Source organism: Leuciscus leuciscus, assembly GCF_965113295.1.
Source record: "Leuciscus leuciscus genome assembly, chromosome: 16".
NCBI lineage: Eukaryota > Metazoa > Chordata > Actinopteri > Cypriniformes > Leuciscidae > Leuciscus > Leuciscus leuciscus.
In genome coordinates, this window is record NC_138740.1 from 36,378,005 (window position 1) to 36,403,518 (window position 25,514).

The 25,514-nt window shown below is 38.4% G+C and overlaps 1 protein-coding gene across 1 annotated transcript; it reads left to right on the forward strand.

The window, feature by feature from the left end:
* Nucleotides 1-113: 113 nt before the first annotated feature.
* nup188 (nucleoporin 188) lies at nucleotides 114-25,424 on the forward strand. The gene is made up of 44 exons (XM_082141555.1): nucleotides 114-209; nucleotides 1,020-1,074; nucleotides 1,316-1,389; nucleotides 1,620-1,704; nucleotides 1,949-2,029; nucleotides 2,133-2,177; nucleotides 2,313-2,405; nucleotides 2,492-2,611; nucleotides 2,713-2,924; nucleotides 3,005-3,119; nucleotides 3,737-3,937; nucleotides 5,321-5,410; nucleotides 5,511-5,576; nucleotides 6,233-6,352; nucleotides 6,931-7,057; nucleotides 7,152-7,325; nucleotides 7,424-7,550; nucleotides 7,638-7,725; nucleotides 7,812-7,888; nucleotides 7,994-8,108; nucleotides 8,702-8,822; nucleotides 8,915-8,981; nucleotides 9,074-9,199; nucleotides 9,390-9,523; nucleotides 9,659-9,765; nucleotides 10,066-10,272; nucleotides 10,371-10,540; nucleotides 10,981-11,050; nucleotides 13,453-13,520; nucleotides 13,752-13,947; nucleotides 14,050-14,127; nucleotides 14,534-14,619; nucleotides 15,101-15,246; nucleotides 15,866-16,035; nucleotides 17,244-17,444; nucleotides 17,803-17,895; nucleotides 17,985-18,137; nucleotides 18,667-18,804; nucleotides 19,940-20,014; nucleotides 22,879-23,085; nucleotides 23,173-23,304; nucleotides 23,387-23,439; nucleotides 23,540-23,669; nucleotides 24,537-25,424. Exons 1-44 carry the CDS (start codon nucleotides 184-186, stop codon nucleotides 24,714-24,716), a joined length of 5,199 nt encoding a protein of 1,732 aa, XP_081997681.1. The 5' UTR covers nucleotides 114-183; the 3' UTR covers nucleotides 24,717-25,424.
* Nucleotides 25,425-25,514: the final 90 nt, after the last annotated feature.

Below are 25,514 nucleotides of genomic sequence, written 5' to 3' on the forward strand. Positions count from 1 at the left end.
AATGTCAAAAAAATAATAATCTTAGTCAGGATTTTTAAGCAGATAACATTTTTTACCATCTTTAATTTAAATGAGTATATGTTTACATAAGTATTTTATGAATATATATATGTATTTTAGGATTTAATCAAGTCATGTGATAGGGGAGTGCGCGTTAGTGTTAGTCACGTGATTCGGGTGAAGATGGCGGACTCGGAGATGTGTGTCAGGTAAAATGGAAGAAAGAGAAACTTACTAGTGTTGTTCTCAAAGAGCTAGAGCGAAATTTGTAGATGGAGAATGTGTCGATATTTTATATCTCGTATGTAGCCATAATATGCGTGGGAAATAGGACTTCGACGAGCTGTTTATTTGACATTTAACGGCAACACGAGTCGGTCGCGTGCGTTGGCTGGCAGACCCGCGCTACTGAAATTCAAATGTTAACTTGGACAGTTTATAACGGCTTTTATTAAACCCGGTACTTCTCAAACAGTTAATAAAATAAAGATATTCATATTGATAATTTGGGAAAATTTCCATTTGTTTTGACTGAGTCGGTTAGAACACATTACAGTAGTTTGAAGTGATGAATGAGTTTCATCGTGTATGTTGTGTACGATCGTATAAATCTATTACAGTCTAATATATACGCATATAGGATGCATATATATGGTGTGTATGTATATTTTATATAGGAGAAAATGGAAAATTGACATTAAATTTTAAGAGCTGTCTCGAGTTGTGACAAGTTATAATTCTATAAAACAAATTTGCAGTTCTTAAAATTGTGACCAGTTACACGACTTGTCATGAATATGTAAGTTACATTTTAAACAAATGTTTTTTTTTTTTTATGTCTTTTTTTTTGTTGTGAACTATCTTTATATACTGTATGGACCTATAAACATCATAATGACACAATGGTAAAACGTTATATTATCAGTTCTGGAAGAATCTCTGTCATATTGGAAAGCATAAGAAGAAAAAAAGTTCTCCATCCAGTTTATTAACAATGGCACATTTAAAAACTTATTTAGGAGCAGCCGAGAGTTATGGACTATCTTGCTGGGGAGATCTGCACTCCGAGAACCGGTTGGTACACAAATAAATTATTTCTGATGTTGTTCTGTCATTTAATTACACAGATTTTTATTTAAAAGCTGTGTATGTTCAATGATAGTTAATTATAGAGAATTCTGTGAGGAAACGTTATTAATAATGCTGTTTTAGTCCAAGAAGGTACTGATCTGACGAGATAATACTTGTAAAATGTATCTTATAGAGTTCCTCTCCATCATTTGTGAAATGTGATTTTATTTGTATGATCTGACAGGTCCAAATCGAAGCTGAATTGAATCGGAACTGGGAGAGACTTCTGCAGGGTCTGTCCTTCTACAAACCACCCAGGTAACACAAAATCCTAGAAATAAATAACCTTAACAAAGATGAGATTGGCTTCATCCAGCTAGGAAGATATTATCTGATGATATATACTTGATGTTCTACCTCTTGAAAGTATCCATAGCTACATTTACACGCAATCAAATAATCAGTTGGACTGTAAAGCCTTTGTGTAAATTGATCTGATTGATCTCAATCTGAATGAAATGTCAATAGTATTGAAATGTTATGTGCAGCACGTCGGCCGCAGACAAGCTGAAAGCAGATAAAGACACGGCACAAGCTCTCAAAGACTTTGGACTCAGGATCAGCAAACTCCTGGTAAGTGTCTGGGAACATTGGCCTTGTTTTAAATGCTAGTGAGCTGCTGCCTTAGACCACTTAGATTTTTTGGTTATAATATGCATTTTTTATGCTTCTGAAACCCCAAAATGCTTTCTAGAATGATGTTTTACTAGGTTTTGAAATGCATTGTATTCTCATTATTTGATTCATACATAATGACATGGTAAATCTGGCTGGATTGAGACTTCAGGAATGGATAAATGTGTGTTTATCATGTAAGGGTTTGGATGAACAGCAGAGCGTGCAGATTCTTCAATGTTACCTTCAGGAGGACTACAGGGGCACACGAAACACACTCAAGGTGAGCTCGACCTCATGTGGCACACGCATGTACATCTGATGTGTTCACACGAACATGGTGAGAGCTTTTGAATAAATGGTTAATCCTCTTTTGTTCCCATTAGGCGGTGCTGCAAGATGAGAGACAGAGTCAAGCTTTGCTTCTGAAGGTTAGACCTCCTTATGTCTTCAGTTTTGTCTGTCAAATCACTTTGTATTTGAGTACTTATTGAGACAAAACATGGTTGCTTAAAAGCACAAAATGACTATAGATAGAACTGTGATGTTGTAATTGTGTTGTACAGATAGGAGATTACTACTATGAAGAGAGACTGTGTGTTCTGCGCTGCGTTCTCCACCTCCTCACATACTTCCAGGATGAGAGACATCCATACAGGGTAAATTAATAGTAGCAGAGATCAGCTGTTGTATCAGACAGTCAGAAGACCAGATGAATTCAATTTAATCCTCTTTCTCATTTTAGGCAGAGTACTCCAACTGTGTTAGTCAACTGGAGAAAGATCTGGTGTCCAATTACAGGAAGCAGTTTGAGTTGCTGTCCAAATTAGAAGCTCCAACATGGGAGACGCATGGAAACCTGATGGTGAGAAGAAGATTGGTACTCTGACTATGTTCAGAGCAGCATCACAATTAATTACTCCTATAGAATTTGACTCAGGATCTATTCATCTCATCCCTGTGTAGACGGAGAGGCAGGTGTCCCGCTGGTTTGTGCAGTGTCTAAAGGAGCAGGCCCTGTTGCTGGAGATCTTGTTCCTGTATTATGCATACTTCGAGATGCCGCCCAATGACCTTTCCACATTCACACGGCTGTTTAAGGAGCAAGGCTTTGGACTGCGGCAGACCAATCGACACCTTGTGGACAAGAGCATGGACGCACTGGTTGAACGCATTGGGTCAGTCACCTGCTCCTTTTCCTCTCATACACTCGCAAACAGAGTTTTATAATATATTGACTGTGTCATCCTCCCAACAGGTATTTTAGTTCTTTGATTCTTGTGGAGGGGATGGATATCGACTTCCTGCATAAATGTGCTCTGGAGGACCGAACCGAACAGCATCAGTTTTATGACCAACAGGATGTTTGCAAGGTAATCCTGACCAGGGACAGTTCAGATATAGCAACTAATTGTGGTTGGTTTTTAGAATATTAAACATGGTACTAAATGTACACTATTGTACAAAAGTTTGAGGTGCATGTTCTTTTTGAAGATTGTTTTAATGCTCTTGAAAAGTATCTTATGCTCACCAAGACTGCATTTATTTAATAAAAAATACAGCAAAAAAAAGACATTACTCCAAGTCAGTCGTGTCACATGATCCTTCAGAAATCGTTCTAATATGCTGAAATATTTATGCTGAAACATTTCTTATTATTATACATTTTGAAAACAGTTGTGCTGCTTAATATTTTTGTGGATACTGATAATTATTTTTTAAACAAAGTTCAAAAGAACAGCATTTATTTGAAATAGAAAGATTTCGTAACATTGTAAATGCCTTTACTATATCTCTTTGATCAATTTAATGTCCTTGGTGAATAAAAGTATTTAAAAAAATCGTACTGACCCCAAACTTTAATGATTGTGTATAGTAAGAAATTACCTATTAAAAATGGATAGTTGTAGCTCTGAAATCTGATTGAATCCTCGACATTGTTTTACCTAAAATCTAGAGAGTTTCTTTAAAAATAGTTATGTGTGTGCAGGAGGTGGATCAGATGCTGTTGACTTTTGGTGACATCTCTCACCACGGTCCGGTTCTGTTGGCGTGGGTTCTGCTGCAACACACACTGCATCCAGAGGAAGTCAGCTCTGTGATCAGACGTCTAGGACACACTACGCTGCAGCTCGGGGTCTTTCAGTACCTCACCAACACGCTTCAGGCGCTCGGCAATGCTGGAAATAATGTAAGGACGGCTTTCTATCACTATTACAGGAATCCTTGGAAAACATCAGAGCTAGGGCTGCACAATTAATCGCAATGAAACCGCACACAATTTGGCAAAGGCTGCGATTATTTTATGTGCAGCTTGTCAGTGCAGCTCGGCTTATTCGTTTGTAAACGCTGCTCCATATGAAAGCCATAGGGCGCTCTCACACAGACACGCCAAATATGCCCCGCCACAGAAGTACTTTCTGTATAACACAAGTCTTTCCAGGAAGTCCCTATGGGCATCATCTAACAGAAGGATGCTCAACTGTCGTTATGAAGTGAGTTTGGAGTAAAAGCATGTTAATGAATGTTGTCTTTTGTTGGACAAGAGGATCATAAATGCTTCTCATGTTTGCAAAGATGTGTTGCTTTTTCAAATGCACGTTATAAGTGACTCAAACTCACAGTGCTTTCAGATGGAGCAGCGTTTACGGAGCCGTACATCAATGACAAGCTGCGCATAAAACATAATCGCAGCCTTTGTGATTTCATAATCGCAAAAAGCCAAATCGGTTTAAATGCGATTTCATGTAATTTGCTATTAATCGTGCAGCCCTAATTAGAGCAGTGGTTCTCAACCTTTGACCTGAAGGTCATGTGTTGTCCAGCACAATATTTAAAGCCTCCATATAGGCTGAGATATTTCTGGTAATTCTGTTAAAATTGACTAAACTGCTCATTTTCAAACTTTTATTGACAGAAACTTGGGGTGTTGATACTAAAATACTATTAAATAATGATGAAATGAACCCTGATTCGTTTCTGGAAGTTTCAAGAACTTCAATAAGAACAATAGTTATTGAGTGGGGAGAAGAAATTTGGTTTCAGTATACCTTGATTTTGTGTTATTTAGTTTGATTTACCATTTTAATTTAGATTAATTAACATTTAAATGCTAGGGTGCTGTAGGACAACAACTTTATTAGAGTGGACAATTTCATATCTGTCTTATGTAATAGGAACAAATTGCTTAGCTAAAAAAAAAAACTGGTAACACTTTACAATAAGGTTCATTAGTTAATGTATTAACTAACATGAACTAACCATGAACAATCCATTTGTTACTGTATTTGTTCATCTTTGTTAACGTTAGTTAATAAAAATAGAGCTGTTCATTGTTTGTTCATGTTAGTTCACGGTACATTAACAAGATTTTAATAAAGTATTAGTAAATGTTGAAATTAACATTAACAAAGATTAATAAATGCTGTATAAGTGCAGTTCATTATTAGTTCATGCTAACTAATGTAGTTAACTAATGTTAACTAACAAACCTTATTGTAAAGTGTTACCAAAAAACTTTTCTCAGATGTTAACATGGACTTAAACATGCTGCCCATGGTCTCTCTCTTTCTAGTGTACAGCGAGCACTGCACGGATGTGTATTTACGGTCTCCTGTCTTTTGTCATCACCTCTTTTGAAGAAGACACACTTGGCAGCCAACAGGTGCAAAAATACACATTTACACACAGAGTTTTCAACTGGTATAAGTTGTTAAGTTATACTTTCAACTTGGACTTAATTGTGATGATTATTCTGTCTGTAGCACCTGATCAATGCAGCATGTGAAGTTCTTGCTGCACCGAGTCTGGCTGAGCTTTTCTGGGAATCGGTGAGCAAAACAGTTGATGCACATTAAATACAACTCCACTATTTGTATATTCTCTTTCTTTACTGATTGTACGTCCAAAATCTCTTACTGTCTGAGTAGCTACTGCTTTTGAATTTGAATGTACTTCACAACCATTAAAAGAGGCATGAGGACTGCAGATGTGGCCAAAAAACTGCATTAAGCAATAAACTGCAATGTCCATTAGGTAAGACGCCTAGACAGCGCTTCATGGAGACAGTGCCAAACCACGTGTAACCATATGTCCCCCAAGACGTGTATTGACACGCTAAGACAAATGCTGGAAATAAATCCAGTTGAAAGTTAATTTATTTATTTTTTGCCCAATTTGTATAGTATGAGTACATAGTATGGTAGTATGAATGAAAATCAGATGTACTACATCCGCCCTGTTTTTACTGTCACATGACCTACCAGCGTCAGTTGCGTGGCTTCACTGCCATTCATAAATTCTCTCCTGTAGACTCATGGGATAGTAACGTGTCCAATGAATGCGCCCTTCAGTATCTCGGCAGAAGTAGTAGGTCATCGGGGTACTTTTTGCCTACTGTTTTTGAAATACTGTGTTTTCGGACAGAGTGCATGTTTTCTGAGATGCGTGTGTGATATGAACTTTGACCTCTGGTTGTGCCTTGCAGAAGCCGAACATGGGTCTGGGTGTGATTCTGGACAGTGCAGTGGGTGTGTTTCCATATAAGACTGGACCTTTACTACAGCTGCTCACTGCACTGCTGTCTGACAAATCTACAGCTAAGAAGGTACCAACAATTTGTTGAAATTGTAAAAATTCCCTAATGCATCTTTGTATGTATATTTAATCTGGCCACTTTAATTTTGTACCACACTGATATAAAAATACAAAGAGAAAGAAAGTATATTTCTTTCTTTATTATCAACAACATGAAGTGCATTTAACATTACATCAGAGTTTCCCAAACTAGGGGTTTGTGAAGGAACTGCAGGGGGATCGTGAGATGATCAAAAGCTAACAATTAATCATAAAAATATAAATAAAATATAAATAATTTTAAAATAAAAACACTAAAAAATATGATTTCTTTTATTACCTGGAGAACTATCAACATGCAAATTTGTTGTATTTTTTTATTTTTTATTTAACTTACAATCTATTTTAGGCTGACAAAAAAGTAACTAATCTAATTATGAGCATTTTAAAATGTAATATTTTAATTACAACTGCTTAATATTTGGAATCTGATCATGTAATTGAGATTACATATATAATCAGTTACTTCCCTCACTTTGTGTGTGTTTATAGATGTACACACATGTACATGCTTTACATTTCTTGGACGTTTCTTGGTCTGTCTCTCAGGTGTACACCTTCTTAGATAAGATGTCATTCTACACTGAGGCCTATAAGCACAAACCCAACGACGTGATCTCCAGAGAGGATGGCACTCTGTGGAGGAGACAGACTCACAAACTCCTCTACCCTCTGGGTCAGTGCTGAGCACAGCTGAAGTCACACACAATGTGTCTGTTTCTGTATGAAAACATAAAGATATGTTTTTTGTGTATTATCTTTATGTTCAGGTGTAGGGCAGACCAACCTGCGGATGCCTCAGGGATGTTTCGGACAGGTGTGTGAAGTAAAACAGCTGTCAGTGGGTGAACAGGGCGTCCTTGTGCGCTGGGAATATTCCTACAGCTCATGGACTCTCTTCACATGTGAGATTGAGATGCTGCTGCATGTTGTCTCTACTGCAGGTACACATCCTCAAATCTTATATTTATTTAACTATGTTGTTTTGTTGAAAGTATTGACCTGTGTTCACCTGCTTTTGACATCTGTCTGGGGTGAATAGATGTGCTGGCACACTGTGAGAGAGTAAAGCCCATCTTGGATCTGGTTCATAAGATCATCAGCACTGATTGGACGGTGTCTGACTGCCTGCTGCCACTCACATCACGGATCTACATGCTTCTACAAAGGTGAGATGCACACATAAACATGAAGACTAAACACTAAACAGTGCATTAACAATGAAAATAACAGGATGTATTTGATTTTTCTGACAGGTTGACCTCCGTTATTAACCCTCCAGTAGATGTGATCACTTCTTGCGTCAACTGCCTTATCGCTCTGGCTGCACGGCAGCCTGGGAAGGTAAATGTTTACTATTGTATGAAAGCTTAGTCAGTGTTATATAGAGCAGTGAACGACAGACTAAACAACCTCTCTTTCTGATGCAGGTTTGGTCCAGTCTGCATCACACCGGCTTTCTTCCGTTCGCCTCCAGTCCTCTGACTAACATGGCACAGACCATGAGGTGATACACAGACACATGCAGAGCCGGCGAACATAGACAACATCATATTCACTTGTTGAAGTCAGAGAAACCTGAAGAATAACATGTTTGGGGTTTGTGTTTCAGTGCAGAGGGCATGAAGGCGGGTAATTATGGCAACCTGCTGGTGTTGATAGAACAGCCCAGAGGAGAGTACAGTGTGACCATTGCCTTTTTAAGACTGGTGACCACACTCGTCAAGGTAATATCAATAATGTGAAAATTACCAAGTATCGCCTGAACAAGTATCACTACAATAAAAAGTCTGTATTGTAGATGCGTCACTGAGTTCATTTACACACAAGCAGCTCATAATCTGGTGTTATCAGTGTCTCAGAGTGTCTTGGTTCACAGTAAATGCTGCATCACACCAACTTTATTCACACTCATCTTCTCTGAGTCTGGGTCAGATAATGTAATGTGCATTTATAAACCATCTTCCCAAATGTTGGGCTTATAAACAGGCTTTTGTTAACAAAAGACAAGCTTTAAGGGCTACGTGTGTTTTCCAACTAAATAAAAACTTGATGTTTTTAACATTTGAAAATGAAAAAATTAAGACAGTCATGTTATTTGTTTATAATAATCATCATCGTCATCATCATAAAAAAAAATTGTAATTAGTTTTTTTTTTGTTATTGATATATATAACAAACATTTTTAGTTGGATAATTTTTTCAAATTTTGAAACACAATCACCATTTTTCAGAAATATTACAATAAGATATTTGTCCTCAAATAGTGAAGCTCTACTTCAGTGGTGGATGTTCAGTTGGGGTGTGTGTGTGTTTTCAGGGTCAGTTGGGCAGTACTCAGAGCAGAGGACTCATCCCATGTGTGCTTCTGGTTCTGAAGGAAATGCTGCCGACTTATCATAAATGGCGCTACAACACATATGGAGTGCGAGAGACGATCGGTGAGTAACTAGCACAACGTAATTGTTTAAAAATCGCTCTTATTTATTGGTATTTGCTTTATGGTCTGTCTCTTCTCTGTCCTCTGTCTCAGGTTGTTTGATTTTAGAGCTGGTTCATGCTATTCTTAATCTGAGTCAGGAAGGGGAGTCAGAGGGCAGGTAAGAGGATAAGGATGATATGTCATCATCAGTTATTTCATTTGCTGGTATTATATTTTCTCACATGCTTGACCTGTGTGTGACCTCTGCAGCGCCCCCAGTCTGCAGTCGTTGTGTATCTACAGTCTGGCCAACACAGAGGCAGGACAGGCGGTGGTCAACATCATGGGTGTGGGAGTGGACACGATCAACATGGTGCTAGCAGCACAGCCCAGCAGGTACACACTGATTGAGCTTGGGATGCACCGAAATGAAAATTCGGGGTTGAAACAGAAAATTCTGGATGCACTTGGCAAGAAACCGAAAATGACTAACATTTTTTTTTTTTTAAATAGTTTCTTAATAATTTTTTTTTTGTATAATTGTATTATTAAACTTTTTAATTAAATTCAATCTGTCTGTCTGCAGTGGTGGTTCTGAGGGACCTGGTCAAGTTCTGATCCAGACAGTGAAGTTGGCGTTCTCAGTCACCAACAATGTGATCAGACTCAAACCGCAGTCTGATACGGCCTCACCTCTGGAGCAAGCTCTAACACATCACGGTTAGCACACACACTTCAGTGCATGGGAGATATGAAATATCAGACTGTTTTGTCAGGGATTGTTCACAATAATAAATACTAGACCTTTTTCCTATATTGTTATGTTCCCAACACCAGATTTTGTTTTTCTTACAGGTGGTCATGGCAATAACCTGATCGCGGTGTTGGCAAAGTATATTTACCACAAGCACGACCCAGCACTGCCACGACTTGCTATACAGCTGCTGAAGAGACTTGCCACGGTAATGCTCTTGACTCCTCATGTGGAAAACAGCTTCATAAAGGGACTAAATAATGTAGTTTTAGTGTAATTTTAGGGTTAGTTACTTAAAACTTTTAAAATGTAATGTTTTCATTAATTGAAATAAATCTGAAATAACATGTAAATATTAGATGAAAAATGGAATTTACTGAATTTAAACAATTCATGAAATAAGTTTGTTAATCTCATATTTATAGTAATTAAATGGCTATGATAATTGTATGATAGTGATCCTAATTTAATAACAATAGAAGTCACCATGTGTGTGTGCTGTGTACAGGTGGCTCCCATGTCTGTGTACGCTTGCCTGGGCAGTGACGCCGCTGCCATCAGAGATGCGTTTTTGACCCGACTGCAGAGCAGAACTGAAGACATGCGTATTAAAGTCACCATACTGGAGTTCCTCACCGTGGCTGTGGAAACGCAACCCGGACTCATTGAGCTCTTCCTCAACCTGGAGGCCAAAGATGGCAGCGACGGGGCAAAGGTCACATAGGGGATACAATTACTCATAGATTTAGTGTGAGATGCTGAATGAGTCTGAGCAGTGTGTGACTGTCTGGTTTTGTCTCTCTCTGTGTGTAGGAGTTTTCTCTGGGAGCGTGGAGTTGTTTGTCGGTGGTGTTGGAGTTGTTGGACTTTAAGCAGCAGGGGAAGTACTGGTGTCCTCCTCTCCTGCAGAGGGCGGCACTGGCCTTCCTCCACGCGCTCTGGCAGGACAGACGGGACAGCGCTCTCTCTGTGCTCAGGACCAAGTGAGTGTCTCGCACATAACAACCTTTTTGACTCTTAAGATCTCTTGTCCAACTCAATTTTTTAAGTAATTTTCCATAATTATGACAAAGCTGCTTGTTTTCAAAAGTTTTTATTTTATTTTATAGAAACTAGGAATAATGATATGTTTAATGAACCACTATTCATTTTGTGATTTGACAAGTTTCAAAAAACTGTTTTCTTCAATTAAAAGCAACAGTTACTGAGGGGAGGAAATAGAAATGGTTTCATTATTTTCATATTTTTCTTATTTTTTAATGTTTTAATGAATTTTGATTTGTGTTTTTCAGCATTTTATTTCGAGTTAGATCATATTAAGCATGTATGTCCACTTACAGTGGTCAAGGATAGCCAGCGTCATTTGGTTTTGGTTGGTCAAAATTTTGAATTAAACCAAGCATGTTATCATTTATCGTTACAGAGAAAAATTCTGGGAAAACCTCACAACTCCTTTATTTGGAAACTTACCTCCCCCATCCGAGACCACAGAGGTATGTGTTTAAATAAATAGTTAATGGTAATAGCTTGAAGACATTTGACTCCAGAATTGCTCTAATTCTGACAGGCTCTGAGGACATTCATGGATGTTCTCATGAGGTAAAAATTTGTTAACATGAACTTACAATAAAAATACTACTAAAGCATTTACTAATTAACTAAGAATAACAAAGATGAATAAAATACGGTAACAAATTAACTGCTCATTAGCTGCGTTTACATGGACACTTATAATCGGATTGACGGCTCAATCAGACTAAAAAACCTTCATGTAAACACCTTAATCGATCCGATTGAGCTCGATCCGAATGAAATTGATCGGATTGAAAGGTGGTTTATTCCTTTTGTAATCCGATCGAGAGAACATGTAAACACTTGATCGGATTGAAAACCGAAACTGAAAGGACTGCGCATGTGCGATGACGTTAAATAGCGTAATGACATATAATGCGCGGAACGAGCTGTTCTTCCTGTTGAATAAAGTGTCATATAAATAAGTGTCACGTCATTCTAAAATTCTCATTTCACTCAGAATCTGTGAAGTGAAGCAGGACAACTTCCCACCAGTCCTTGTTTTGGACTCTCATCCACAGACGACGGGGGAGGGGCATTTTTACTAGGGCTGTACTCAACCAAAGAAAATCTTGGTCGACTGAAGTCCTGAAATTTTCGACTAAAAATGACGGTAGAAAAAAAAAAGTTTAATTAATTAGATGCGCACTGTGCGCAGTACTTGGTAGCCTTGTTGTCCGCCTAAATGAATTATAAATAAATATAAAAAACTAGTAGGGTATTTGCAGTATATTAAATCGTTTTTGACCTAATTATTTTGCACTGAAATGAGTCTGACACTCGAGTCTGTCGGCTCTGACAGCGTTGCATCACGTGCACCTGCGCAATATCATAGCTTATGATTTCCGAAAATAGTACTATGTTGTCAACTAGTGATATCATCACAAGAACGGTTGAGGAATATGCAACATAATTTAGACAATTATTTTTGTCATATGTTATAATAATAAGTTATAACTGTCAGACACTATCATTTCACCGTGCATATGTCCTCAGAGCTTCACAGCTGAGACACGAATAGACTATTAACTTAAAGCTTTTACTCTTAATAAACACAAAAGGCACGTCCACTTTAATAAAAAAAGAATATTTATTAAACAAACCAGATCAAGAGCAGAAACGAAATAAAGTGCATAACTGAAAAATAAAGCATCCTAGGCTCAAAGCTAACACAACCAACAGCACAGCGCAATTGCGCATTAGGCTCCAAATAAAAAATAAAAAAGTTAGGTTATCACACTAAAACATTGAAATATGCAAATTCTGATATATAGCCTACTCAAAACAGACAGGGCAAGCTATCGCAGACAAGTGAGCTTACCACTTTTAGATGATATGTCATGTTTGTCGTCGAGCTGTGGAAAACTGTTGCTTGCAAACTTTGCATTCGACCTTTTTCCTGTTATCAATTTTAACAAAATGCTGCCACACTGTCGATTTCTTTGTTGTTGACATGTTAGAAGAGGACTGACTATTAAACGCTCTCACAATTAAATAAATAATATTCAGCATCAAACCTTTTATAGTTAACGCTCTCTCTTGGGTTGGGCTAATCCAAAAAAGGTGAAAACAAGGGGGGTGTTCTGAAGACAGACTGTTACAGTGAAACAAGGGTACTCTGAAAACACCCCCATTAGCAGTTAGTGCTTTCCACCTGATGAAATGAGCGCGCCTCAGTGCGGCAAAACTGATGAAATGAACGCGGCAAAACTGATGAAATGAACGCGGCAAAAAATCGACCAATCAGAATTTTGGTCGAACCAGAACGTATCGACCAATTAATCGACTAATCGACTGGGACAGTACAGCCCTAATTTTTACTGTGTGATAAATATAAGCAGCACGGCAAAACGGTTAATATGCTCATTGTCTCCAAATCATGACCAGAGACGGACTAATATTACGTCTGCTGTTTAAAACAAATAAAGAACCAATAGAGGAGAATAGTTATGAGTGAACAGCAGGAAACTCTGTATATTTGTGCAGTGTGCGCATGACAAAAAAATCTATTCCGATTTGAAACTTGTGACATATAAACTCGCACATCAACCCGATTACTTTATTTATCGTTCATGTAAACACCGTGTTCGGATTCATCAATCGTATTGATTTCATTCCGATCGAACCAAAAGGTGTCCATGTAAACGTAGGTACTGTTAGTTATACATTAACTTACAGTAACGAATTACCCAGTTTTCTTACAAGTTTGCCGATAGTAGTAATAGTTTTATGAAAACGGTATGGTGTGTCCTCATTAATAGTTCTTGATAACTACAGTATTTTTTTCTAGTCTGATTGTTTCTTTGTGTTTGTTTTTGTGTAGCCTTGTGTTCTGGAGTCTTGTGCCTTCGTGATGAAGATAATCGCGCTTGAGATCTACTATGTTGTCAGGTATGACCATATACTAGCATGTACAAACAGAATTTGCTGTTTCATTCAAAAACAGCCAACCAAAAAGCTGCTTTAAAATAAATAAAAACAAGTGTTTAGACTGAACACATCCTGTGTGTACTACGACTCAGTGTGCTTTCTATCATGTTTCTGTTTGCAAACCCCAACACAGTTGCACACTTTCATGCTTCACATCAGTTGTTCATCTCTCTGTGTCTGTCTCTCTCTCAGTGGCGTGTTGGATCCATCGCTGAAAGCGGCTCTAGAGAGTTTCAGCAGTAAGCGCCGCTATGAGTTCTGGTCAGACTATGTGCGTGATCTGGTGTGTGTGGCGTGTGATGGTGAAGAGGAGAGTCTGCGCTCTCTGTCGGAGTCTCAGATGCTCATCTCTGCCTGGAGAACGCTTTTAATACTCTCCACCAGTCATGTGAGGAGCTACACTCAACTTCACATGCCTCACAATGTGAATACAGTTATACTGCTGGTACTGTGTTTATCATAACCAATCTTGTTATGTGTGTGTTTGTAGTCTGAGGTGATGCATCTGAAGGATGACACTGTCAGGCAGAAGCTTTTCATGGACGTTTTGGAAGGTACCAAAGCAGCAGTAAGTTCCCTTATACATACAAGCTCCCAGCTCTAGCTATCTAAATAGGGACTTTAATGTTCTTAAATTAAGACAATTGTAATTATTAAAGATTAAGACTGCTAAAAGAACCTTTTTTAGATGTATAGCTTTGTCACTAACATACATACTTATAATGCATCAGTACAAAAACCTCAAACTCCCGTACATCAGCATAGTACAGGGTTGTCCAAACTCAGTCCTGGAGGTAAAGAGTTTAGCTTTAACTTGCCTCAACAACACACCTGTCTGGAAGTTTCTAGTGTACCTAGTAAGACCTTGATTGGCTGGGTCAGGTGTTTCATTGGGGTTGGAGTTGAACTGCAGGCCAGTGGCCCTCCAGGAGCAGGAAGCCAGGGGTCATAGTGTGATCATCTCTCTCTTTCAGCTGCTGATGTCTCAGTCTGTGTTCTGTCTGCGTCTGGGATCAATGATGGTCACACTGCTCCTCATCCTCCTCAAACAGTGGAAAAGGTGTGTTTTTCTTCATGACTTGTGTAGTGTAAATGTGATTGGCTCACAGCCTCACGTTTAAAATGAATAGCAACGTTTCTGCCAAGTTACTGAATAGATGTTGACTTGTAAATCAGGGTTACTATAGTTAACTAAAAACATAAAAAATATTTCCGTTACTTGAAATAAAATAACATTTAATAACTTAAAACTGACATAAATATGAATAAAAACTATATAGACATTTAAAAAAAAAGAGAACAATTGCTACAAAAATATAGTAAAATTAAAAGATACAAATATACCAAAAAAAAAAAAATATATATAATAGTATGTCAATGATGCTAAAATAGCACTTGTGTAAATGTGTGCAGTTGTATGTTAATATACTCATTGTTGTGATGTCATCATGTCTATATAATATTTAAAACCCTTTTATTTCAAAGGGCAGGAAAGTCCTGTTTTCCATGATAACTCATGATGTTGATGTTGTTTTTGTCAGTGTGTTGGTGTCTGCTCCAGCTCTACTGACGCCCTTGTCTTTGATGATGGAGAGCGTTCTGCACGCTGAACAACAGCTCATGGACCGAACCAAAGCCAAACTCCTGTCAGCTCTCATCTTAGCTCTACATATACAAGGACTCAACGGTCAGTCCGTATGTTTGCTTGGAAAAACCAAGCTCTGTTCCAAAAACCAAGTCAGGGTTATTATCATAGACTGTAAAAAAGGAAAGATGACACTTATACTTCCACTGTAGAAATAAATGAAGACAAAATATCCCAGCAACAGTCGTTGCCGATGACAGAGTCTGCGCAGTAGTGATGCTGAGGTGGAGCCGTAGTATTAAGGTCCCGCCCTTAGTCCCGCAATCACAGCTGTCAATCACGACATTACACCCTGGTTTTATAGCATCAAATAAGTAACTAAAACAAAACTTATTGGAAAAACGAACACTTGAATATACATCATCATCATAAGAACTACCTAAAATGACACAAACCATCTTCAGGAAAAAATATTTGAAGTGTAATTGGATTTTTGTTTTGTTTTGAATCGTCCCCTTCAATAAAAAATAAAAAAATTTAAAAAATGAAAATATAAAAAATAATAAAAACTATAATATCTCAATGATGCTAAAATAACACTGAACTAATGAAGTCTAAAGATATAGTCTAGGTAGTCAGCGCACTGGGGTTTGGAACAGAGCCACCGACCGTGTGCATATTGTTTGTTTCGTTAACAATTCTTAAACAATAATTGGTTCAGGAGGAGAGATTACCCAGCTTCCCCAGCTGCTGTTGTGCATGTGTGAGGTGGTTCAGGACGAAGCCCTGGCATTGATTGACAGCACACGTCACATGATCCAGAGGGGTGACATTCAGGAGGACAGCATGGAGACAGACAGCCCTCATTTCCAGAAAGACCAGCGAGACTCAGTGAGTGTGTTAAGAAGAGTTGCGTTTCAATAGCCGCGTTTCCACCGAAATTACCCGGAACAATTTGTCCCAGGAACTTTTTTCCCAGGAACTTTTTTTGCCCCAGATCGGTTGCTTTCTGCGTTTACACCGCGTTCTAATGTACCGGGAAGGTAAACTGCGCGCAACTGCTCCTCCCAGTCTGCGACGGACAGTAATCAGTTTTGAGCACCACATTTATAATAAGTATAGAGGAGATTCAAACTGTGCTGCAGTTATGTATTGGTTTACTAACGAGGTAATTAACAAAACAAAATAGACGAGCACTGATACTAAAGTGTGTTCAGAAAGCTCGTATGCGTATAAAATTAGACAACGTATGTTATCAGTTATTGTGAGATGCCTGGGACGAACGCGCAAACATTTCCTCTTTCGCAAATACGCTTAAAAAAAAAGCCTGAACCCCGTCTATCAATCATAAATAGTGAATAGTCTTGTAAATAGTTGTTTGTTACTAACCTCAAAGTGCTATTTCAATCCTGTTACAGTAAATTTGTAACATGGTTTGGAGTGCCTTGCAATAGATGACAATGTGTAAACATAATGACTTAATAATAAAAGCTGTGTCAGAAAAGAGACGAGCACTGATAAAGCGTGTTCAGTAAGCTCGTAATGCTAACGTTAGATATAAAATTTGTATGTTATCAGCTATTGCGGACATTGACCGTGAGATGGCTGGGACGAACGCGCAGAAAGTTTCCTCTTCCACAAATACCCTTAATAAAGCCTGAAACTCGTCGCCAGTCCACCAGTTTTTTTTTATTAAATTCCATATTTGCAGACAGACAACTCTTACTGCATGAAGCCACGACACGAACCGCAATAGATTTTTTAAAAAGGGAGGTTAAAAATAAATAAATGCTGCGTGGAATCATCCAACCAAAATGCGGCGTGAACACAACCAATCAGCTTGTGCAGCGCACAAGTCCCACCCCTGAAAGTTCCTGAACTTTGAAAAAGTACTACCTCATGAGCAGGGACTATCGGAGGGGGAAATATTTACCCGGAACTTCATTTAGACCCTGGTTCCTGCGGTGTAAACACATCGAGTACCAGCCCAAAGTTCCTAGTTCCTGGGGAAAGTTCCTGCGGTGGAAACGCGGCTTATGTATAACGTGCACAAATATGCTGTTGGCATTGTATTACCGCATTATGTCTCTCTGTCTCAGGTGTGTGTGTTAGCTCTTCATCTCTCTAAAGAGCTGTGTCGTGCTGATGAGGATGGTGAGCAGTGGCTGCAGGTGGTCCGGAAGCTGCCGGTTCTGCCGTCGGTTCTGAGCGCTCTAGAACTCAGCCTGCGTTCCAAACAGAACCTTTACTTCACCGAGGCAGCGCTTCATCTGCTGCTCACACTCGCGAGAACACCGCAGGTACAAATCAGACTTCCACTTCACTGATGAGTGATGTCTGACTCACTGAGGAAGCTCGCTTTTGAATCAGTGGTTCTCAACCAGGGAGGCTCAGCAAAACTTTCAAGATTAGTTCAAAATAAGCATTAAAATAAACTAAAACTAAATACGATATTTCTTATTTTAATTCATTACATTTTATTACATGAAACTTTGGTAAGGGTATAACTGTGAGATGGGTGACATCAATTTGAGATCATAAACAAATTAAATGTGTATTTCACTTCAAAAATGTATTGAAAAATGACACAATTTTGCTAAAATGATTCTGACTTCTTGTGCATGAAGTGTTTGTGATGTTGTTCCTCCTGATCTGTAGGGGGCGGCAGCAGTGGCCGGTGCCGGAGTGATTCAGAGCATCTGTCTTCCTCTCCTCAGTGTGTATGAGGGTCCAGCTAATGGAGCCACTCAGGTACTGACTTAAACTAAGACTTACACCTGATTGTTCTAAGGAGGGTTAGAGGTCGTATAAAAGCCCTGCTCTCTCTCTCTCTCTCTCAGGCGTTTGTGCGTAAGTCTCAGGACGCCCCCAGCTGGCCAGGTGTGTACAGATTGAGTTTGTCTCTGATGGAAAGTCTCCTGAAAACTCTCCGTTACAACTTCATTAATGAGGCGCTCGACTTTGTGGGCGTGCACCAGGAGCGCATCCTGCAGGTGTGTGAGATATCTATCTATCTATCTATCTATCTATCTATCTATCTATCTATCTATCTATCATTTAATCTATCTATCATTTAATCTATTGCTCTATCTATTGTTCTATCTATCTCTCGTTCTATATATATAACTTGTTCTAGCTCCCATTCTGTCTATCGATCTGTCTATGCTTCTTAATATCTCTATCTATTCTATATCTATTGCTTTGTATCTTTCTATCGATCTATATACATATATATCTTTCTATAAATCTCTCGTTTGATCTGTTTCTCTATCTCTTATTCTATCTCCCATTCTATCTATTGGTCTATAGGTCATTCTTTCCATCTTATCGTTTTTTTTAATCCATGTATTGTTCTATCAGTTGTTCTAATGTTTCTAATCAGTTGTGTTAAAGTTGTTCATTTCTATCTTTATATGTAATGTTATTTTCTTACCAATTATGATATAGCAGTACAACAAATGCTACCATGATGTGTAAATATTTTACAATTTAAATAAAATTTGTTCTCATATGTTGTTGTAGTGTCTGAATGCGGTGAGGACGGTTCAGTCTCTGGCGTGTCTGGATGAGGCCGATCACACGGTGGGCTTCTTGCTCCAGCTCTCTAACTTCTGCAAGGAGTGGCAGTTCCACCTGCCGCAGCTTCTGAGAGACGTACAGGTACTGTTTCACTACAGCTGGGGTCACTAAACAGGGGCTCGTGAGTCCAGGAAAAGATATTCAATCCAGCGTAACATTAAAATAAATCAAATCAAAGGCTGCAATTTAATTTAAGTATAGAGTCTGTTGCTCTTCAGAGTGAAGAGTGACACTGTTCATTTACACGCGTTCAACGTAAAATAGTGTTTAACATGCATTTAGGAATGCAGTGTGTGCTAAGTTAATTTTATGTACATTCACATTTGCGTCACTTCTAACGTTTTTGTGGACAAAAAGTTTTTTTGACCATTTTACTGATATTCTGCCAAAATAAAAACTTGAAGACTTCATGTCAAAAGCTCAAGAATTCGAAAGTTTGAAAGTGAATGAATTAATAATTATATGAATTGTAAATTGTAACTTATATGAATTGTCGTGTTATTTGGTTCCTGTAAAGAGTGAAAGTGTGAACACCTTAAAAAGTAACTATTTTCAGTGGCAGTGTAGTCTTTGTTATTAGTAGTGTAGTAGAAATATGAGACAGTGTTTAGTGACATGAAATGTATGAAAAAAATGTGCACTATTTTTTGGCCAGCCCATGCAGCCCTATAGAGCTTATGTAGCCCCGCCCCTTTTCAGCGCTGCGCTCGTTGTCTTTTGTCTTCCGGTCTGTATTTTCACAGCGATTTTGCGTGTTTATTAATGAACGGCTCGTTTTAAAATAATCCCGATCGACTGACATTTGTTAAGTCATCTGCTTTAAACATTACAGTCCTCATGATACCTTTCGTTAACTTTACATTAAGTAAATCCACTTAAAAAGCTAATTACTCCTGGACAGCAATGCCATAGAGATATACAGAGCGACTGCAAAACCAGAAGTTAAAAGACAATATTCTAAAGATGGCGGCGCCCTCGTTTCTCTGGTGCAGAAGGTCTATACTGGACATATAATTTAAAAAAAATTTAAAATCAATGAAACACTCACGAAAATAAGGTTTATTTGTGAGCTTTAGACATCAGAGAATCGTGAATATGCAATTGTGTCATTTAAATTATTGAAATATTAACTTAAAATAGAGCTGTTATGTCCCAGGGCTTTGTTTGTGATCCTCTGATCTACACAACAGTAATGATTTGTGTTTGTGTGTTTCAGGTGAATCTGTGCTATCTGTGTCAGACGTGTACGTACCTCCTTCACAGCAAGAAAATGCTGCACCATTACCTGCAGGTATGAGACCGTTAGAAGCGAAACACACATGATCTTTAGGCTACATCTCATTTCAAAACGCTCTCCGTCTACATTAGCGCTTTCCAAAAGTTTCTCATCCACACTGAAACGTGGGAAAACGCTAAACTCACCTTACTGCGCATGCGTGTAAACCCCCAGCTCACTGAGACGATACAGACGAAAACAAGACATAATCAAGTTATCACGCAATTCTTCTGGCAGAATCATTTTATTTAGCAAAATATCTCCCCATTCACTGATTGGGTCGAGGTCGCACTCACTCACCATTATCTGTTTGGTCTGAAACGCGACTGCTCTCATGTTTTGCCACAGGACAGCAAATGTGAGTACATTCTCTGTCATCTTTGCAGGACTGTGATATGAAGAGTGTACAAGGGAACATATTTTAGCAACCGTGTGAAAATGAATCGCACACAACAGGCACAATACAGCAGAAACATGAATATCTATGGGTTGAGTATGCGTCACATGACTAAACATGCGTCGTCGTGTGAAGAGATGAGTCCCAGATTAGGACCCCAGTAGTATGCCTGATCAAAAGCTGTTCTCGCGGATCTTAATGTAATCAGTCAAGCTTTAATTCGTGTAATAATCTTTTATTTTTATCCTGATTATTTATATTTACATTTACATTTACATTTAGTCATTTAGCAGACGCCTTTATCCAAGGCGACTTACAAATTAGGACTAAATTCAGCGAGTCATCATAAAGAGGCAAGAGCAACAACAACGCAGGAAGTGCTCAAAATACGAAGTTCAGGTATTATTCAGAGTAGCATAAGCCTGATAAGTGGTGTTTCGATGTGTGGTGTTTTTTTTTATTTTTTTTTATTTTTTTTATAAGGTTAAGTGCTCACGGAAGAGATTGGTTTTCAGCTGTTTTTTGAATGTTGTCAGGGATTCTGCATTCCGGATGAGGGTGGGGAGAGCGTTCCACCAGCATCTTTCACTTATATAGTTTAAGTGAAAGAAATTGCATTTTTAGGAATGCTTTGCGACATTGTTAATTGTTACTAAGCAATAAGGCATAATATATATATTTTTTAATTACAAGCATGTCATAATTAATTCATAAACAGAATTATGCTTAAGTATCATATTTGTTATCAAAGATTTTTATCGTAAAATATCGTAGATGGTGAAAAAAAAAAACGTTATCTCTAATCATTTCGGATAGCTGTATGCTATGCTACTATCTAAGCCAGCGGTTCCCAAACTTTTTTTCCTGCGCACCCCCTTCTATGTCTCAACCGGGTTGGCGCACCCCCAATCCCCACTTCAAAAAAATAAAGCAACAAAGCTTTGTTTTATCGCCATATAAAGACTCATGTTTAATCATGCGCAAATAACCAGAACACGCATGACAATAACAACATCAACAAAGTTTCAATATAATGCAACAAAGCTACGCACAAGCTTCCACTTTTAAGAGGACGAGTGACAGACACAGGCTCAGTAACAGAAAGCACGGTTATTTTCAGCTGCGTAATTTAGTTTTATTTAAAAACGAAATATTTTGTAACATTACACAGACATGTTTTAAGGTCACTTTTGATCCCTTTAATGCATCCTTACTGAAAAATACGAAAAAAAAACGTACTAAAACGTACTTACTAAAAAATTTTTTTGAACGGCAGTGTACATTTAGTTGGTCATTATTGCAATATAAACACTATCAGTGATCAACAAGGTATATCTTCATTTACCAGTCGAAGACGGAGCAACTTTCTGCTCTTATGTTTACTCTGTGCACTGTCAAGGGCTTCATCATATCTGTTGTGGTACCGGTCTTAGCAGCAATTATTCCACATCTTTAGGGTATTGTGTGTGTGTGCTCGCGTCCCATATGAGTATGTGCGTGGAGAGTTTGTGTGTGCTCGCGTTTCATATAAGTATGTGCGTGGAGAGTTTGTGTGTGTCCGCGCGCGCGTCTCATATGAGTGCGTGAGCGACTTTAGGCGTGTCGTTGTGCATTTCATATGTATTTGTTTTATCAAAAACTAATAAATTATAGTTTTTTTTTAATTTAAAATAAAAGGAAAAGGAATTTACAAAGGAAATGTTTACTATTCATGTTTTTGTTTTTTTTTTGTGTGGAAAAATCCCACTTAAAAAAACAGACCGCCATTACATTTTTCCTCTCGCGCACCCTCTGGTGGTAGCTCGCGTGTCCCAAAAGGGAGCAAATGTCCATACACCCCCATGTTAAAATGTCCGTTTTCACAGCATAAATTCATGTTTTTACAGGTTGGTCCCATGGACTTTTATTGTATTTTTCGATAGGTTCCGAGTGCCTGACAACTGTGAGGGGGGTGAATTTTTTTCTAACTCGTTAGTTTAGATCGTATTTAGATATAAAATGTATGACAAATAAGGGCGATTGACAGCTTGATTGACAGCTGATAACGAGCATAGGCTGCGCCGAGTGGAATTCCTGAAATTTGACGTTTCGGCCATGATCTGACACAACACATCATACCACCTCTGTATCCTTTCTGAACATTTGTATTGAAATATCGTACAAGATGGCGCCGCCCATACCCCCCATAAACGGCCTCAAAACCGTTCTTCAGAAAGTCTATGGGTGACGTCACAGACGCTTTGTCCATATTTTTTACAGTCTATGGTCCTAAGCTGGGACTCATCTCTTCACCACACCGGTTTCACAGTCCAAACTAGTGCGAAAACGGGCGGTTTCAAATGTATCCTCTTTGGAGAGCGTTTTCAAAAAGCTTAGCCGTCTCAGTGTGGACGGAAGGCCAAACCGGAGAGGAAAACATTAGTGTGGACAAGGCCTTAGTGTCTGTCTGTGCTCGATTGCTTTAATATGTCTGTTTGCCCAGGTTAAGAATGGGGAGGCGCTTCCTCAGGGGCCACACCCCCAGCGTGCCGCTCAGCTCGCCTCTAAAGAGCAGGTGGAGGGCGAGAGAGAAGAGGCGGAGTCTAAAGCACTGCAGGCGGTTCAGTGCAGCCTGTTAAAGATCCTCAGTAAAACACTGGCCACGTTACAGCACTTCACACCCGACTGCTGTCAGATATTACTGGACCAGGTACACACACACACACACACACACATCGTTCATAATCATGCCGAGATATTCATTCATATTCATGCATATATTGTGTGTGTGTTTTAGTCTATGGACCTGGCGGAGTACAGGACTCTGTTTGTGTTGAGTTTCACCACTCCTGCGTTTGACTCTGATGTGGCTCCGTCGTTCGGCACTCTGATGGCCACTATTAATGTGGCGCTGAGCATGCTGGGAGAGGTAGTGCTGCACTTTCCCCCTTTCTTCTCTTGTAGATCTTCATGTTATTTAAAGTGGTGATTTTGATTTGTTTTCTGTTTAGATTGAGAAGAAGAAAGAGCCGGTTGTCTCCTCTGAGGACACACAAGCACTGAAGTGAGCAGCAAACACCTGTGATACAGTCAGTCAGTCAGTCAGTCTGCTGTTGATCCTTCAGTTGGACTGCATCTCATCATCTCTCGGTCTCTGCTTCCAGGTCTTTGCTGATGTTCTCCATGGAGAACTGCTTCTACGTGTTGATCTCTCAGGCTGTCCGTTGTCTGAAGGATCCTTCAGTTTTGCCCAGAGACAAACAGAGACTCAAACAGGAGCTCAGCTCAGAGCTGGTGAGTTACTCGCCACAATCACTTCTTCAGATGGAGAAAGAAAATGGATGATTTAATAATAATAATACATTTTGTGACATATTTAAATTAATTATCTTTTTCCCTACAAATACCCTTTTATTTATTAGTTATGCTTATTTATTATTTATTTAACTAAATAAAAGTAAAATTAGTTAGACATCAAAATCAAATTTTCTGACAATTAAAGATTTTTTGTTTTGTGACATCTTCATTTATTCTATTGTATTAAAATGTTGTGGGTTATTATCACTGTAAAACCATAATCATCCTGTTTGGACTGTTTTCCCATTATTTTCTTTCAAGTTATGATCAGCATTAATTAAAGACCAATACATTTTCACTAAAGTGTTACAGTGCAAAATAGTCCTCAAAAATACAGTGGTCTTCAGTCTTTACTTGAAGAAAAAAAAATAATAAAAAAAAAAATTCTTTTGATTTTGGGGTGAATCAAATATTTAAAAATATGAATCATATTTTATGGCTAAAATATAACTTTTTTTCTTTTTTTTTTAAACAAAACCTACCATTCATTTGCTGTGAAAAAGAATCGTAAATTAACACAGCATTTGGCAAAAAATATATACATTAGAATTTTATATATATATATATAGAGAGAGAAGAGAGAGAGAGAAATTCTAATGTATATATTTTTTGCCAAATACTGTTCATTTACGGCTGTGAAATGAAATAGTGCGCGCATATATGTGCACACTCAAAGCCAGTCATATTTAGTAGCCTATTAAAATAATTTTTTCCCTTGGCCGGTCCTGGCTGAATGTGAACAATGCATTTCTCGCTCAAGATTTTTCCAGTCCGTTCCATCCTGTCTCTTCTGTTTTCCTTCAGAGTACACTATTGTCCACATTATTCCGGTTTTTCCGCCGAGGTTCCCCTTCCTCCCCAGCGAGCGGGCTGCTTCCCTCACCACAATCCAAACCCCCCCCACCAGGGTCCAAGGGTGCGCCGGAGGGCCAGGAGCCCTTCATCCAGCTGGTCCAAGCCTTCGTCCGGCACGTCCAGCGCTGATGCGCTCGCTGCCGCAAACCTCCTGCTCTGATGAGAGCGCAGTACTTGAAGAAGCTGATTCAGAGATCTGAATCACAGTGTAAGGGAAACTTGACAATGAATCAGTTTCAGTGATTCTGGCTTCATCGTCCATTTGGTGCCAAAGTTTGTTGCGTGACCTGGACTGCACAACAGGGCCTTTTCTATTTAAAACCGCTACCGTTCCTCATGAAGACACACATGGGACTGACAGAAGCTTTGAAAACGGTTAAAAACACATTTAAATGTTTTTTGTAGTTACATGTACAGTATATAATTTTGTCATAGCCGTTTGTATTAAACCTTTTTATTTCCCAGTTGCCATATATTTGTCTTATAACCATAATAAACTGCAATAGAGTAAAGATGAATATGGTCTGGCTTTTTGCATGGACGCTAAACTCGTGTGCTGGAAAATAAAGGGATATTAGTATATAGTAACTGAGGTTATAGGAAGTAAGATGTAATAAGGTTTTATGCATTGCATTAAAAAAATGCATGGGTATATTATAATTATAACTTCACACTTTTATGACATATAATGTATACATAATCTTGAACTAATGTATTAGTATAATACATTAAGAAACATCGATTAATAATAAACTGTATTTGTAAATATAAACCTAGATTAATAAATGCGGTCAAACTTATTGTAACATGATGCTATAAATCTTGAACATGAGGCTGGTTACTGTCTTTTATATTCATGTTTCATAACTGATATCTAGTAGTGTGGGTTCATTTTTTTTCTTTCAAATCATTACATTTTTGTAATGT

Excerpts from the sequence above, each read along its gene's own strand:
- nup188 (XM_082141555.1), top strand. The coding sequence starts at position 184 with ATGGCGGACTCGGAGATGTGTGTCAG. Across the intron at positions 2,030-2,132 it reads GCACACGAAACACACTCAAG|GCGGTGCTGCAAGATGAGAG; the intron begins GTGAGCTCGACC and ends TGTTCCCATTAG. Across the intron at positions 9,524-9,658 it reads GCAAGCTCTAACACATCACG|GTGGTCATGGCAATAACCTG; the intron begins GTTAGCACACAC and ends TTTTTCTTACAG.